The sequence below is a fragment of the Alligator mississippiensis genome, chromosome 7 (assembly GCF_030867095.1).
Source record: "Alligator mississippiensis isolate rAllMis1 chromosome 7, rAllMis1, whole genome shotgun sequence".
NCBI classification, from domain to species: Eukaryota; Metazoa; Chordata; order Crocodylia; family Alligatoridae; genus Alligator; species Alligator mississippiensis.
In genome coordinates this window covers 86,620,913-86,637,000 of record NC_081830.1, presented here as the reverse complement: position 1 = coordinate 86,637,000, position 16,088 = coordinate 86,620,913, and the positions used below count along the sequence as shown (strand labels likewise).

The 16,088-nt window shown below is 52.3% G+C and overlaps 1 protein-coding gene across 4 annotated transcripts in view; it reads right to left on the bottom strand.

Moving 5' to 3' along the window:
• Positions 1 to 16,088, bottom strand: part of LPP (LIM domain containing preferred translocation partner in lipoma) — a 425,329-nt gene that overhangs the window by 215,244 nt on the left and 193,997 nt on the right. For all 4 annotated transcript variants that reach the window (XM_014607111.3, XM_059731261.1, XM_019499042.2 and 1 more), the window contains one exon: positions 8,262 to 8,374. In XM_014607111.3, the coding sequence (XP_014462597.1) occupies positions 8,262 to 8,374 (113 nt within the window). The remainder of the gene's footprint in view (positions 1 to 8,261; positions 8,375 to 16,088) is intronic.

Here is a 16,088-nt window from a genome sequence, read left to right as displayed (position 1 = left end):
CCCGAGTGCTGCTGGGTCTCTAAGGGACCCCCTTTGCTTTAGCCTTGGCATATTTAAAAAAATAAAACCCTTTTCTCAGACACCCGCACCCCTATCCATTCCCCCGGGCATTAAAGATCCACACACTACATTTTTATCAGCAAAACAAAGCCTCCTCCCCCCCAAAATAAAACCCCTGCTACTATGAGCAACATCTCTCCCAATCTGGCAGGGAACAGCAGGAAGCCTACACAATAATGCATGTCCCTCTGTCCTGCAAATCCCAGGCTAATTTTCTCACGGGTCGTTTTACCGTCATTCACGACCTCTCAGTCATCGTGCGATGTGCTCTTTGCAGAGACATTTTCTGACCACAAAACTCCCCCCTCGTGGAGAGCAGGGCCTGGAGCTGGGATGGGGGGTTTTTTTGTCCCACTGATGAAATTAGAATAATGCAGAGGGAAACGTGTGCGTTTGGGCTGCTTTGACCCTAGGAGCTTTGATGGAGCGGAGGATTTTCTGTGCCAGCACCGTGGTCACAAATAAGAGCCAGGGAGGAAAAAGAAACCCCGTCGGACCGGTGGAAATCGGTGCACAAAAAGGATTACTGTACGCGACTTTGCACTGCCCTAGTTGTGGGAACGCTGAACTCAGCCGGTCTAGACTACAAAATCAATGCCTCTGCGTTTCCTTTCATCTTCTTCGACCGGCACTTCATTCATTGCCACCGAACACAAAGGGGTTTAAAGCACCCGACGCCGGCCCGGTGCCCCTGATCTCTGCAACGCTCCACCTCCCCTGGCTTTCCCGAAAGGTCGCCTCCCATTAAACCTCGTCTTCTGGCCTGCGATGGAGCCGACTTAGCAGTGCGGCAGGGCTCTGCCGTGTGCTTCAGCTGCCTTTTCACCCGTCGCCCGCAGTGATGTACTATGACGGACGGACGCTTCGACGGCGCTCCGTGCTGCACCACCGGCTATTTAGCCCAGGGCGCTGGATGTGGCTTCCCTGCCCTCCTGTACGCCCCCAGGCTAGCATTTGAGACGACACCAGGGGCTAAAACTTGTCAGCTTGCAGTGTGGCTTTCCACGACTTATTATCTGTCATCCACTTCTGCTCTCAGGGCACCCTGCCTTGTCCAGCACAGGGGGGAAGGCAAGGAGCTCGCAGCACCTACCAGGTTTTGGGCCTCGCTGCAACGTAACGTGGAAAACTAGTTTGCTGCTGCTATCCTGGTCTCCTTTGTCATACCTGCCCAGGGCTTTGATACTAAGGGCTCGGAAGACACACATTACAGCAAGATATTAATAGCCAAGCAGAGAGATTAACGCAAGACTTATGTCATACAATTAAAATTTTTTTCCGGTTTTATCCTTTCAGTAAAATTTGAGGTTTATAATTAGCATGGATGTCTGTTCTGAAGAGCGCAGGAGCTGGGGACTTACATAAACAGGAGTAGAGGTTTATGAACGATTCAAAATAGACGTGGTTTGGCTTTTTAAAGTGCACAGGCTCGTATTTCGGTCGCGTCTCAGTCTCAGCCACGTACCTCCCCACACTTATCTCCATGCACGCCGATGCTGCGCATGCTTTTTGTTCCTTTTCAACCAGAAACACAGCAGCATGCCACTTCTCAGATATTTTAGGGGCATCCAAACTTAGGTTCGGGGCAACAGCCTTCAGTGCGTGGGCGATTTATTTATGCGGGGAGACTTGGCTGCGATTTAGAGCAGTGGTCCTCAAACTTTTGGGGACCGCTTGCTATTCTGTAACCGTGTCGTATTTCTGCATCGGGACTCGTCAGTAGAGGCGATCTCTTTTATTAGACCCGCAAGATGTTTTGCAAAAAAAGGTCTTGAATTGCAAGCTTTCGGGCACCAACGCCCTTTATCAGGCATCGGAGAAGAAGACTGTAAAAGTTAACTTTCTGATTCCTCGTTACGGATAATAAAAGAGTAACGCTCGATGACATTACAGCCACCGCGTCGCCCCTCCAGATCCTAAAAGAGACAGTCGAGGTGCTCATTTTCCCCCTTCCTTTCCATATCTTCCCTCTGCCTACTTGTGCTTTCCCACGCCTTCTTTCTCTGTTCCCTCCGGCTGATGGCCACGTTCCCCTATCGGAGAAGAGCAATAAAAGGGACTTTCTTATCACGGAAACTCATAGAGGCCGGTCTCTATTTCCACACCAGGAATCAGACGCCCGGTTTCTGCGCCGGCCCAAGGAGACTGACGCTTCGCCCGAGGATCGCAGGGAGCTGCCGCTCCTTCCCAGCCCTTCGCGACGGCCCTGGGTTGTTTGAGCTTTTCCTTGTTAATCCCACACCTGAGCCCACGCCATCCCCCAGCCTGGCCATTAACAACATCTAGCGCTAGAGGGAGGCGAAACGCATGTTCTTTCCCTCTTTGGCTTCCTCTGCCTCCCGGAGCACGGGAAGGCATGCAATTTCTGAGAATAACTAAATAAATGACACGGAGAACAGAGTCTCGCTGCAAAACAGACCCCCGGAGTTAAAAGCAGCATCCCCTACGGGCAAAAATGCTATGGGTATTTTTTTTTATTCTCCCCCAGCAGTTTGTCTGTACAGGCACACGCACACACCAAACAAAAAAAACCCAACCCACTTCTCTGTCTTTTTGGATGCTTACTTAAATGAGTCACAGCCTTGTAGAGGCAACAGCAAGACGGCTGGCTAGGAAGAAGACAGCCCCGTGCAGACAGTGAAATGCCTAGCAAAATCCTTGTTTTAAAGGCACTTGCCACTTCATCTCCCGACACCAGTGAGCGTCTTTCTCTCTCTGGGAAACACAAAGCAAGGGAGAAGACAGATGGCTTGCAAAGGCAAGCTGTGGCAGAGCAGCAGGTGCCTGTAGGTTGTCTTGCGAGCTATAATGCTCCGTGGCAAGCCGGCAGGAAAGCGGAGACCCTCTCCCCCAGCCCATGTCCGCAGCAGGGTGGACGTGCGTCCCCTCCAGGCATCAGAAAGCAAGAGGTGCATGGTCTGGTCTGTAGCAAGAACAGGCTTGCATCAAAGTGCAACCTTATGCTTTGCAAGGCAAGTGCCTCTGCATTCGCTGGGCATCTACACGGGCACAGCGGAGCGCGCTGGCAACTGCTATCGTCAAGGGCTTGTCCGTGTTTTCATGCTAACCCTGCTTTTAAGGCAAGGACAGCCATCCTCTCTACCCACCCGAAACCGAGCCGGGAGTTTGCAGGTGAAGACGACAGGTGCAACCGTGCCAGGGAGAGAGCGCAGCCTGGCAAAGCAGCACCGGAGACTTGGGTTCGATTCCTGAAGGCCCCTGGAAGACATCCGGCAAATCGCTTCACCTCCCCAAGCCTCGCTTTGTCCATCTGTGAAAAAGGAGAGCGCGATGCTTCCTCTGTACAGTGATTTGAGACCTGGTGCTGCAAAGTGCTTTGGAAAGAGTGAGGGATTTCCAGGAACGTCAGGATGGAAGAGGGCTTCTGCATTATCCAAACCAGTCCCCTCCTATGTCTTAGGATGGCAGCACTTTGGGCTCCTATTCAGGCCAGGCCACTGCTAGAAGCTACACATACGAAACTAGAGATGGTCCTTGCCCTAAAGAACAAAACTTTTGGAGGACCTTCTGGGCTCTGTTGGTTTCTCCCCACCGCTATTTTTTTTTTGCTATATGTGTCAGGGTGTTTTTATGCCTCCCCAGAGGCGCTGGGTGTTGGCTACAGCTAGGACTGGGGACTCTGGGTTGTGCCAATGCTCCTGCTAGGAGCAAAAATGGAGGTTCCTGGCTAAAAAAATTTGCTCAGGGTCAAACCGATGCCACATTTGGGGTCCAGAAGGACTTTTACCCCATGATCAGATTGGTACAGACTGGGGAGAAGGGGAGGTTTGCTTTCCTGTGTAGTGGGGGGCATAGCGCCCTACCCAGGACCTCCTGAGCACACAGTGACACTGTATAAAAGCAAGACATTGGCCGCTGTGGCTCCCCTGGTTTACCTACAGCCGGTTTGGGCGACAGGTCTGTCGTGTCAGGGTTGATGGTAGTTTTACGAACAGTTTAGATGACGGATGCTTTGGATGGGGCTGACCCTGCCTCTGGCAGGGGGCTGCACTAGATGGCCCCTGCAGATCCCTTCCAGCCCTTTTCTATGACTCTACAAGGGTGAAGGAGAAGCCCTGAGCTTGTCTGCAAGGTTGCTCTGAACAGCCCAGGAAACACACGTCTCCACTAGACTCAGCAGCTGCATGAAGGCAATGCCTCCCACCCGGGCCCGCGTTGCCCGCGGCACTTCCTCGCATCGAAGCATCTTGCTCAGCTCTAACCAGTTTTACTTTGGCACGGTCAATCCAACCTCTCCCATGGGAAACCTAAGAAAGTTTAAACCCTAGCTTGGTTTATCCACACGTGCATGTGCTTTGCAGAGAGCCCAAGGCAGAAAGGGGACCAGCCACTTGCCCAGCTTTTTTCCAGCTGGATTTTGAAATGCCAGAGCCAGCTTTCCTCGTGGGAGAAATGTCATGGGATCTCTCACCTCCGTGTCAAACACACAGGACTCATAGATGTTGATGGTAGGGGCTGGAAAGGACCTTACAAGATCATCGGGTCCAGGCTCCAGACTCATTCAAAGCTCTCCAGAAACCCTCCAACACTAGACTAGCGTGTACCCAGCTGAGCAAAATGCAGAACCAACTCTGCGTCGCAGTTCAAAGAGGTCTACACCTTTCAAACCTGAGACGTGGCTTCTCCCAGCTGCCCCTTCCAGAGGACATCTCAACCAGCAGCAAGTGGGCAAGGAGCACAACAAGGAGCCAGCACGAGGCTGGAGCAGCCGGGAAGACCCCGATGTGAGCTCACGAGGCCTTGTCTTCCTCCACGACGCACGGGGATTGCACCCGTCTGCATCAAGGAAACACCTCCAGGCTGGAGAGAGGATCCAGAGGGTTGCAGCAGGGGAGGAAAAATACAGCAAGTTGCATACAATTCCGGATTCAAAACTCCCCAGCCAGTTAGTTCCCTCTCTGCCCAGAGCTGGCCATTTCCCTTTGGCAAACAGCAATTTCATTTTTCTTCCTGGCCGGGATATTTGGTTTCTTTCCTTAAGCCGAGTGCAAGCCAGCGTGGCAAGAGGCTCTTTGCTCACGGCTTGACGTGTCAAACATGCCACGGCCTCTCCCTCCTCACCGTCCGGGAACAGGGCTTGCGGGCTGCTCTCCAAGGAAGAGGAATTTCAAAACTGGACTTTTTCCCTTCTTTCTCCCTTATTTTTCCCCGCCAGCGAGTCTAAAAGCACAGCCAAGTGGATTGAAACTTCCCAGCTCCTACACGGCTCCAAACACAACTGCCCCGCACGTCGCAGCAGGAGAATCAGAAAGCAAAATGGTTTCCCTGCGCAAGGCGAGCACCCAACCTTTTCGATGTCCTCAGTTTCCCCGTTTCTAAAGTCAATGCACTTGCCTCTTGTGCACAGCGCCTCGAGACGCAGGGTTGAAACACATCACAGCGGTGCTAGGGTTGCATACTAAAACTGCTCCTCCATCGGCCGTATATTCGATTTGGAGTCTTTGATGCAGATGCAACCGTTCAGTTATCGGTAACTCAAGAGAGGGGATCGCTGAACGTGTCCGGGCTCCTGCCGTTTGTGTTATAATGTTCCATCTATAACCACGTTCAGCGGCTTTAAAATCTCCCTCGATTGAATGATCCTAATAGACCCACTAGGATCTCGTGATTGAGAGACAGAGAAAGTCACTGGAGTGTGCTGAACCCTTCATACCAGTGCATTTAAGAGCATTCACTGTATAGTGAGCACGCAGTTATCTCCGTCTACTTCCCTCGCTCCCAGGACTGTAGGATGTGAGCTGTTTCACGGGCATTGCTCTCCCCTACTCCATCTCAACAGGAAAGAACAATATCATTTGCATGTTCCCAATGGGGAAACTGAGGCACAGAGCTTCAGCGATGTGCCTAAGATGACACAGACACTATATAGCAGAATTAACAGGGATCACTGGCACCCCGGCCTGACGCCTTTCCTGCTAGAGCCTCCACTCCCACGGACGTGGGTCACACATCAGACCTATGCCAGGGGACGCGTTGCAGACAACGGGAACGTTTCCTTGGTATTAGCGTTTCTCGAGGGCCGAATGCACAAGGAGGAGCCAAACAGCAGCACAAACAGAGCTGCAGCCTTCCTCTACTCCACCCTGGAAACCTGTATCTGGATTTGCCCAAAATACTCAAGTGTCTTAACCTCCAATCTCTTTTCCATTGTTACTTGCCGTAGTCAGCCCTTATCTCCATCTTCGTGCCTTGCTTTTAACATGCTTTGTTTACTGCCGCAAGACAAGGAGGCGATTTAGCAACACAAGATCCTTCAGGCTTCTGAATGAGCGCAGGCTTTTGTCAGCGCCCGGGCTCCTTTAGGGAGGAGAGGAAGAACGAGTGGATTAAATGATGTCTAGGACCAGGTGCTGCCTGCAGTTGCATCAGCACAAACCCAGAGCAAAGGAGGTGGAATTATAGACGGGAGCTTTGGGATTTGGTGCCCAGGATTTGTCTCGGCAGACTGTACCACTGCACACCAGTTTCACTCCACCCTAAAAGCCGCTGCAAAACGATGCCTCGACTCCATCCCAGGCCTGCGGGGTAAAGCCTGGGAGAAAGGGCGCGACTGCTGGGATGTCGACACGCTGAGCAGGGAAGAGGCAGCATGGACGGGGCCTATGTGAACAGGCTTGTTTCAGCAACAACCCAAAGACCCAGCCAACTGCCTAGACTTGAGCGTGGGAAGAAAGCACGCAGGTAGGAAACAAGAGCAAACTGCTCCGTTCAAGTCAGCAGCATCATCTTCACCGGCATTTTGCAGAGCATCACTCCGCTCGTCCCCCGATACGACAGAGACAGATGGACTGCAGCCCACATCCTCTGCTCTGGCTCCACTCCTGACAAAGAGGGATTTTTTAACCTAAAAATCAGAGCTTATCATTGGTGACCTTGTGCAGCGTGAGTCTGGCTATGCTGGCTGGACGCCTGGTGCTAATTTCCCTTTTCTCTCCCTCCCTGAAGGTCCCCCCTTCTCAGAAAGATGAGAGAGAGAACAACAGTGGCTAACGAGGCACTTAATTCCTCAAAGCTAAGAGCAGCCGGGCTTTGTGCTTAGCCACGTTCCCTGGTGATCCCAGGGGCAGGTAAGGCACGGTGTTTGGTACCCTCTCCCCCCAAGACCCTGGTTAGAAGTCATGCAGCCCACTATTTTCTATGTGCAGCATCCAAGAGTCTGGCAATAATGAATTCACTGCACACGTGCAAGGCTAGTCTCTATGTGCAGCATCCAAGAGTTCGGCAATAATGAATTCATTGATTCTCGCATGATCCCTGCAAGAGGGGGAGTCGCTATAAGCTCACGCAGGGATGCAACCGCTGAAGTGACTTGCTCAAGGTGTCTGTAGTCTCATCTAATGCCGAGCCCACTGCAACCTCACTCCATCCTAGCGTCCTTGGCAATGCCAGGGGCACAGATGGACCTGCTGCCACTCTCGCAAGCAACCGCATCCCAGCATCGGTTCCTTAAGCTAATCTGTTTTAGAGCCACGTAGGGTTTTTTGCTCCCGTTCCTGCCACTGAAAGGCAGATCCAGAACCTCACCTCTCTCAAAATGTCCACATAACTTCCCTTGTGATTAGTTTATGCTCTTACATCCTGGTACCAACACTGGCCTTTAGCTTAAGCATCCCATTCTCCTCCTGGCAGTCCATTCCCCCGCTACACATACAGAGAGCAATCATATCTCCTCTGCCTTTGCTCTGCTAGATGACACAAACTAAGCTCTTCTCATGGGACAAGCTTCCCACTGCACAGATCATCCTACCACCCCTCCCTATAACTGGTCCAGCTGGAATTCATCTTTCTTGAACATGGGTAACCAAGTAAAAAGTACTGCAGATGAAGTCTCAGATAGGTGCTTTGTTGAATGGCATTAATCTCTACGAATTCACTGGGGGAAATGCATATCACCACTCTCTGCTATAACTGCAGGCTCCCAGAACAACACCCCACCTCCAGGGAAGTCAGTGGAAAAGGCCTTTTTGGTTTCATTCGGAGCTGGGGAAGTTCCTCAAAATCTTTCCGTCACTTTATACATTTGGAAAGAAAGTGTTTTCCCATTCACAAAGAAGCTGCACTGATTTTTAGGCGACCCTTAAGGAGAGCACTTTTGCCACCTGCGGCAGGTTCATGTACTTATTATGGCCATCACTATCAGATCAGTTCTTCAGGAGCAGGACAGTCTTGGGTCTCCTTACCTGCACGTTGAATGCGGTCTCATCCAGAGGCGGAGGAGGGGGGAAAGAGCCAGACGACGGAGGGAAGTTGCCAAGATCATCCATAGGAGGCGGCGGTGGCGGCAGGAAGTCCCCTGCAACAGAGAAATCAACAGATTATAAGGGCAAAATGAAATGGAGGTGTGACACTTCTCTGCTTCATTCGGCTCATCCTCATATAGTGTTTCTCCATGTCTTTATGCTCAGGACCCCTTTCAACACACTGCAAGCCCCCCCTTGGAAAATGTTTCCTCTTCATTTTGACTGCAAAAAAATACTAGAGCAATTCTTCTTCTGTTGCAAAGGGCTCGGAAAGCCCACAAAAGGTCAACGTATCTTCAACACTATGGATTCCCATTTGAAATCTCTGGGTTCGTTGTGTGTATCCTAAACAGTGCTAGCATTGCACAGCACCCCAGGTTGAGAGGATCACTAACAGCTCGAACAGCCCCACCACCCACGGGTGCAAGGATGCAACGTCCAGGCAGGAGGGACTGGGGCTCGTGGCCGGAGTCTGAACGCTTGCACTGTATTCCCAGTGCCACCGACTCAGTGCACAACCTTGGGTGAGTCACTGAACTGTTCTTCAGTCCTCTGCTAGGTTCATATTCACTCCCTTCAAAGCAGGAGGGGAGAGAGCTACAAGCACTGCTTCATTCCTGGAAGTCATTTGGAGTCCCTGGAAGAACAGGGCTATAGAAATGCAAGCTCTAGGCATCATTACCATCACACATAATGAAGGAGCATGAGGAAAGGAGCAAGCAATTTAAAATGCAGAGGCAGCTTTTACTTTAGACCTGCTTCAGAGAGTAAAAGCACTCATGGCAATGAGCAGTCTAGGTCCGGGGCTGCACAAGGCATCAGGAAAAGGGTACTGAATGATGTCTGAAGGCAGGACCGGCCGACTGGAAGCTCACGGTCCTTGGGCTGTGGATTTATATGGGCACAGTTTGTTTAAGCCCTTGTAGGTACCATGGACAACCCCAACCAGCGTCCCTAAATACAAGGCATGGCATGTCACTTTGCAGCACGCCGGGGATGGCAGACAGCTACCAGGACCCAAAAGGCACATCCACCCCCCTGACATAGTGCCTGCTGCCGGAGAGGGGCAACAGCCAGGCTCCCTATTCCTATTGCAGCAATGACTTGCTGGGAGCTGTCTTCACTCACGAGGAAAGAGGAGGCTGCTGCGAGACCTTTCTCTTTGACGATGAAGCTTGAAGGAGCCCTGTGCCACCTCCTCCACCTCCCTATTGCAGCAAGCTCATCCCTGAAAGGCCACTGCAATAGGAGAAGGCTGATATTGCTGCCCCTAAGCAAAACCCACTGAACAAACCACAATTCACAGTAAAAGCCGTCTTCAAATCTGCATGAAATAAGGAGCTTGGAGGATTGATCGATTTTCTTTAATTTTCTCTCCCATTTCCCACCCCCCATCCTCCCAGAGAGGTGGTTTGGAACAAGCTTCCTCGTGCTCTGTACAATTGGGCTTTCGAGGCATTGCAGAAAGCGAGGCCGCTCGCTTAGCTTGGAGAGAAACTCTCCCAGAGTCCCGTGGGCGACAGGCATAGGCAGAGCCAGGTAAAGCAGTCCACCCCCTAGCAAAAATGGAAAACCAGGTTTGCTGCTGGAGGCACGGTGCGGGGAAACATCAGCACCAAATCTGACTGCCTGCGGGGCAGCGGGAGTGGGGGGCAGTTTTCTGCACTTCTGGCTGATTTGGGATCTCCTCCTATTAAGCTATAGCGTAGCACCTATAGCCGGGTCTCCCGCGTGCCTTTCTTGTTTGTGAAGGTGTAAAGCTACAACGAGGTGGTGATATTTTAAACAAGACGGCCCGAGCTACTGTTCCCCTCCGCGCGGTGCTGTAACAGGCAACCGTCCGCGTTTCGACGTAGAGCCTGGCAGCTCGTTTGCCTCCTCTGCGCTCATCCACCTTGCCCAGGGGCTCAAGAGGCATTGGGGGGGAACCGGCTGGCACCAAAACCGGCCGGCTCACTTCGGAGCCTCGGCAATGATGCTTTCATAACCCAAAGGAACAAGCCAGGACCCCCTTTTCCATGGCAGACGGGATCACCCATGAGAGGCAGCACGGATGCACGGCCCCGTCGTGCAAGATGTCACACGATGCAAATGCTCAGAGCTTGCTTTATCATCAGCTGTGGCCAGATGCAGGGTCAGCCCGATTCAGCAGCTGGCCCCTTTGATCTGGTATCCTGAGTGCGCAGGGTTTCCCCCCAAAGCTGCAAGGCATCTCTATATGCAATAATGCAATATAGGCACAAATAACCACGTGCATGAATCAGCCCTTTCATAACGAAAGCTGTCTGTACAGAGGCATTTACAGCCGCACTTGGATCTGGACTTCTTATTCGAAACCACGCTGTTAGGGTGCATACGAAAGCAATGGAAACCGAGCACTGTTTCAGCGCAAAACCCTAAACCTTTGGGCTCTGCAAAAGCCAAAACGGACGGGACGTTTCAACAATGTAAGAACTTTTTTTTTTTTTTTTTCCTTCCCCCTCTCTCAAACGGCATTTTAATTGGAAAGAAAAATCCACCTGATTTCACACAGCACTTGAATTTCCACAGAACGCCCTGCTTGGGTGCACGATGGAAACGCTGAAGTTTCTCTGAAACTTCCAGTGAAATTGCAAAGAGTCAGATGCGACTGTGGGAACCCCGCGCGCCAATGCGTGGCATGACAGCTGGTGCACGGGAGCGATTCCTGCAGCCCCGGAGCAAAGGGGAGTTACGTGCTAAAGCAGAAGTGAGACAAGGCAGGATGGAGGCCTTCGGGCCGCTGCAGAAAACACAACCCTGCAGCTTTGCACATTCAGAACAGTATTCCTCCAGAGAGTTAATAAAAACAGATCCAATTTCTTAAAAAACCAGACGAGGCATGTTGGACGGCGCTTGGGGAAAGCGTGTTTCTTCGTATCTGGACACGGCTGGCTCGGCCGCCGCGTGACAAAGCTTGACACTGCTGGACTCTCCCTTCGCCGGGGCTCAGAATAGATTGCTTCCCCTCTTACTGGAAGGAAGATTTGCAGAATGGGAAGCGAACAGCAGATGCCAGATCCACTGCAGAGATCTTACAGATGTTTGGCCTGCTTTCCATAACCTCCCTGAACAGATGGGTCTTTCTCCTCTACAGCTGCAGCTCTTTATTCTACCCCGGTGTTTCCTTTTCTTTTCCCGCACACATGCACACGGGCCCCGATGCTGTTCCCACTCGAGGGACAGGCAGAAGCCCCCTTTATTTCCAAGCGAAGACGGCGTGTATTCAGTTCGAAGGGTGGAAAGGCCGAGAGGTCTAAAGACACAGATTGAAAGTAGCTCCCAGCTTGAGCTGCAGTGGAAAAACCAGGGCATTTCATTTGGCCTCGGGGAGAGGGATGGGGTGCAACGATAGTTAAACATTAAAAGAAAGCACATGCTGCATGGGAATGGCACCTGCAACTAAGCAGCAATGTCAGGGCATTAATTAATCACCCGGTGAGGTGGGCAAGTGGCAGTAGCCTGGTTTCGGTCAGAGAAAGGCAGGGTTAGCAACGAAGGGGGGAAGCTCGGACTCTCCAACCTCCCATCCATCACCCCATAACAGGCAGAAGACAGACCCTGCTCTGGCTGTCGACAGCCTCATCTGTCCTTGCAGACCCACAGCACCCACCACGCACTTCGGATGCAGGCCCCGGGACCCTCTTTGCCGGGTCCTTTGGGCACGAAGCCCAAGGCAGCCGAGTGCAGCTCTTCAAGGGGATGCTACTCCAGAACAAGGAGCAATGGGCTCGAGTTGCAGCAAGGCAGGTTTAGGTTGGATACGAGGGACATCATTCTCACCAGGAGGGTGGTGAAGCACTGGGACAGGTCACCCAGAGAGGTGGTGCAGTCTTCATCCTTGGAGGTTTTGAAGCCCCGGGTGGACCAAGCCTTGGCTGGGATGATGCAGTTGGGGCTGGTCCTGCTTGGAGCAGGGGGTTGGACTAGATGTGACCTCCTGAGCTCCCTCCCACCCTCATTTTTAACGATTCTATGGAATAATTACATCCAGGTGGAAACTGTCGCTCTTCCTGGGCGCTCCCGCCCCATGCTGGTCCATCGCGCTGAACCCGCATGGAGAAGAGATCAGCCAGGCCAAGGGCTTGCTGCTTGCAGACATTCGCAGCCTCCTCCCAAGTCCTAACCCAGATCGAGGAGAACGTATTAGCGCAATGAGCAGCGTCCGGGTCTGTCTGGATCTCTGTCCCGGAGCAGGACCTGCCCAAGGACCCAGCACCCAGGCTTCGAACCCACAAATACTGGCAGCACGGTCCTTCCGAGCCTGGGGGCACTCGGTCGCTCCAGGCACGCAGGGTACCGGGGGAGCTGTGACGAGTGACCCCAGCTAGGACCCGTCGCAGTGAATTGAAGGCTTGATGCATCCTCTCCAATCATCTACTACGACTCCTCGAGCCGCCTGGACCGAGAGTTTGGTCCAGGGACTTGTGACCATGTGCTCCAGCTGGAAGGGTTGGCATCCCCCCCTCTGATTCCTGAATCTTTAGAGGGTTTTTTTGGGGTTGTTGGGGGTTTTTTTGTACTTCCTCTTGTTGCAGAGGCTGGAGTACCAGAAGCTGCAGTCTCAGCCTTTCCACGGCCTCTCCGGTTGTAAACAAAATCACGCTTTTCTGGGCCTTCTGGTTTCCATCTCTGGCTAAGACTCTCTCAGTGCTCACACTGCCAGTCTGATCCCAGCGCAAGCCATCTCCACAGCTTTGGCACGACCTTCCTGGGCCCGGTCCTATGTGTTTGTAACCATTCTTCCCCGCAAACCTGGAAAGATGAAAGCAAATGAGCCCAGACAAGACTGGCTGGGGACCTCTGGAGAAGTGGATCGGACCAGGCGTCCCTTCTCTCCAGCGGAGGTAACTACCCTCACCAAGTCAGCTCGTCCCTTCTTCCAACTCTGATCGGAGGACGTCAGCCCAGAACCCGGCCGTCCTCTTGCATGGAGGCAAACGTGTCTTGAAATTGGGTCTTGTTCACCCCACATCTGTGTCGTACGTGGACACACACACCGCACAGGCTTTTGCAACCCTCAGCAAACCCAGGGCTCTCAAGCTCCAATTCCCGTGCTGGCCTGAGCCTGTGACATGGCTACACATTTGCTAGCAAAGAGGATCAGTAATGGGAGTTTGACTGTTCCCCTCACCCCAACTTTACAGGTGGGGTAAGCAGAGCAGAAAGGCATTAAATGACTTGACCAAGGTCACGCTGGAAAACAGTGGCGGTGCTACCAACATGCTTAGCTTCCAAACTCATAACCCAGCGCTTTCACTGTCCGAATCATTGCTGTCACGAGGTATCACTTGAGAAAGATGATGCACGGATCCGCTTGGTTCCCTGGCTCTGACAGCAATGCACACACCTTCGCTCCAGCAGCCCGGAGAATGATCTCTCAATAAAATAGGCTTCTCCTCCTTGCTCTTCTTGTTAGAAGTGGTATTACACTGTTCATTAACATACTCTCCAATCATTTAACAATGTTCCTGCAAAGCCTTAGCACGTTGTATTGGACTGTGCAGGGGAATGCTGCCGTGAAAACCAGTCGTACGCTCTCCATCCCTGGCTCTGACTGCCAGCAAGAGGCCGTGGGGGTGCCTTCTGGTACCACCTTAATGCATACGGCCAGGGCACAGAATAGCACTGGGCATGCCCCCAAAGCTGCAATGCAACCAGCACCAAGCAGACGGGGATATTTTCACAGCAATGCTCCCTAGCACGGCCCAGCACACTGCAAACATACCTGATGTGCCCATTAAACCGCATGGGGACTGCTTTGATGTTTGACAACACAATACAGGAACTGAAAGGGACCTCCTGGGACGTCAAATCCAGGCCTCTGCATTTGCAGGTGACCTTCTATCTAATGCTTCCTAAAAAGGATCCACTCCAGCCACTCAGTGCCCTATGAAAACTAAGTAGAAACACCCTACAACATGCCACAGGGGGGGAAAAAAACAGAAGAGAGAAGTGTTATTGCCCCGCTACTATAACAGCAGAGAACTTAGTAGGTTAATGCATGTTAAGCTCCTAGACCCGAAATTTCCCCCCACAAGCTGCCCCATCTCACCCTACAGTCCTTGCCAATCTGACTTGAAGAACGGCCAGGGCTGCAAAGCCAAGATACGCCAAGTGCTAACGCACCTGACATGCCCCTGCTTGGGGTTCGGTCCCGCAGGCACTCGCCCGCCTTTCGGGATGCTAGCGAATGGAGGCCCCGATACCCAGGCACAAGTATTTGCAAGATCAGGCCCGAAACCAACCTGCGCCCCTGGTTTTCAAGAGGAGTCTGTTTGTCAGCTGGAAGTTAAGTGGAATCGAAGCAAACACCCTCCCCCGTGAGTCATCCTTGTCACTGCAAAATGTTAACCGGGGAAAGGATTTGCAAACGTGTAGCTTCCAGACACACATAAGGCCCCGCTACCCGCTAGCCTGGTAGGAACAGCTTGTTTTTTCGTATGCGTGGGGTTTCCCCCACCCCCAAAACGATGCCGGGTCCCTGCAACAATAACTTCGTAATGAAACCAGCCAGCAAAACAGGACTCAGGCTAGCCTTCCCAGAGCACCAGATGACATCTCCAAGTTACAGGCCCAGCTGTTTTCTATTAGTTTCCTGACAACCAAAAATAACCCTTTCTACCATCGAGATCACTCCCCGTTCTGAAGCTGGCCTAGCGCTGTTGAGAAAGGAAAGAAAATGAGGCTTTCTACTGGTTTTAGAGAAGAGGTGGAGGACGAGCGAAGGCAGGACAAGATCCCTCCCTGCTGCTCTCCATCCACGTGGTGCAAGCCAAGCTGCATGGCTCACGACGAGCGAGCAGGTCAAGACATTAGGTCTCTGCTGCAGGTGGTCAAACAAGGCGAGGTGCAAATCTGGGACGATGCATTTTTTTTTCCCCATATCACAGTCACTTCTGTGACATCCCCCCCACTCATTTCCCACAGCCCAAAGAGCTTTAGGATCCTGAGAGCCTCCTTCCTTCCTTTTACACGCAAAATCAAACCTGCGCAGAGATGCTACAGCGCTCCCCTGCAGCGGCAGTACCGCAAGCCCACGTCATCCAGCCCGGGGGTCGCCCCACAAGAAATTTGGCAGCGAGGGAGCGGTGGCAGCGTCCCTATCAGCTGCCGGATGCCACGACCTTGAGCTTGGTGCACCGTGCAGCCGGCACATGGGGTTCCTCCAAGCCCACATCCGGCACGCATGGTCGAACAGGCATGCAAGATCAGTCTGCACATCACGTTGGGCAGGTGCACTGCATTGCACCCAAGGAGAGAGCCCGTGCACCGACCCCACGCTGGATCAGGCCTATAAACTGACCCCGAACACAGCAAAAGGTTGAGCACCGCTGGTCCAGAGCAACAGTCCTGAGCTGCTGCAACCCTGCACCGTGCTGCAGCATGATTCAAAGCTAGCAGCAAGCCCGCAGCTTTCAGCAGCAACAGGGCAGCCTGTTTATTCGAGTGTTTTGCTGCACGGGAACCAGGGATCTAGGGCTGGAGCTCCTCGTCTTCTCAATCAAGTTTCCTAATATAAACCTTTATCTATAGGGGCTTTATTTTTTTTATTTGTTTGCTGTTTTTGTTTTATTTAATGCATGTCACTTGACAGGGCAACCAAAATAGCTTCTTTTTTGCTTGAAGCATCCTTGGCGCGGGCTGAGGAGAGGGGGGGAATCACTTGATCCCACATTTATACACTCAAAATAGTCACACGGTTGCATGCCATTTACATAATCTACCTAAACATGCCAAATCAGCCCG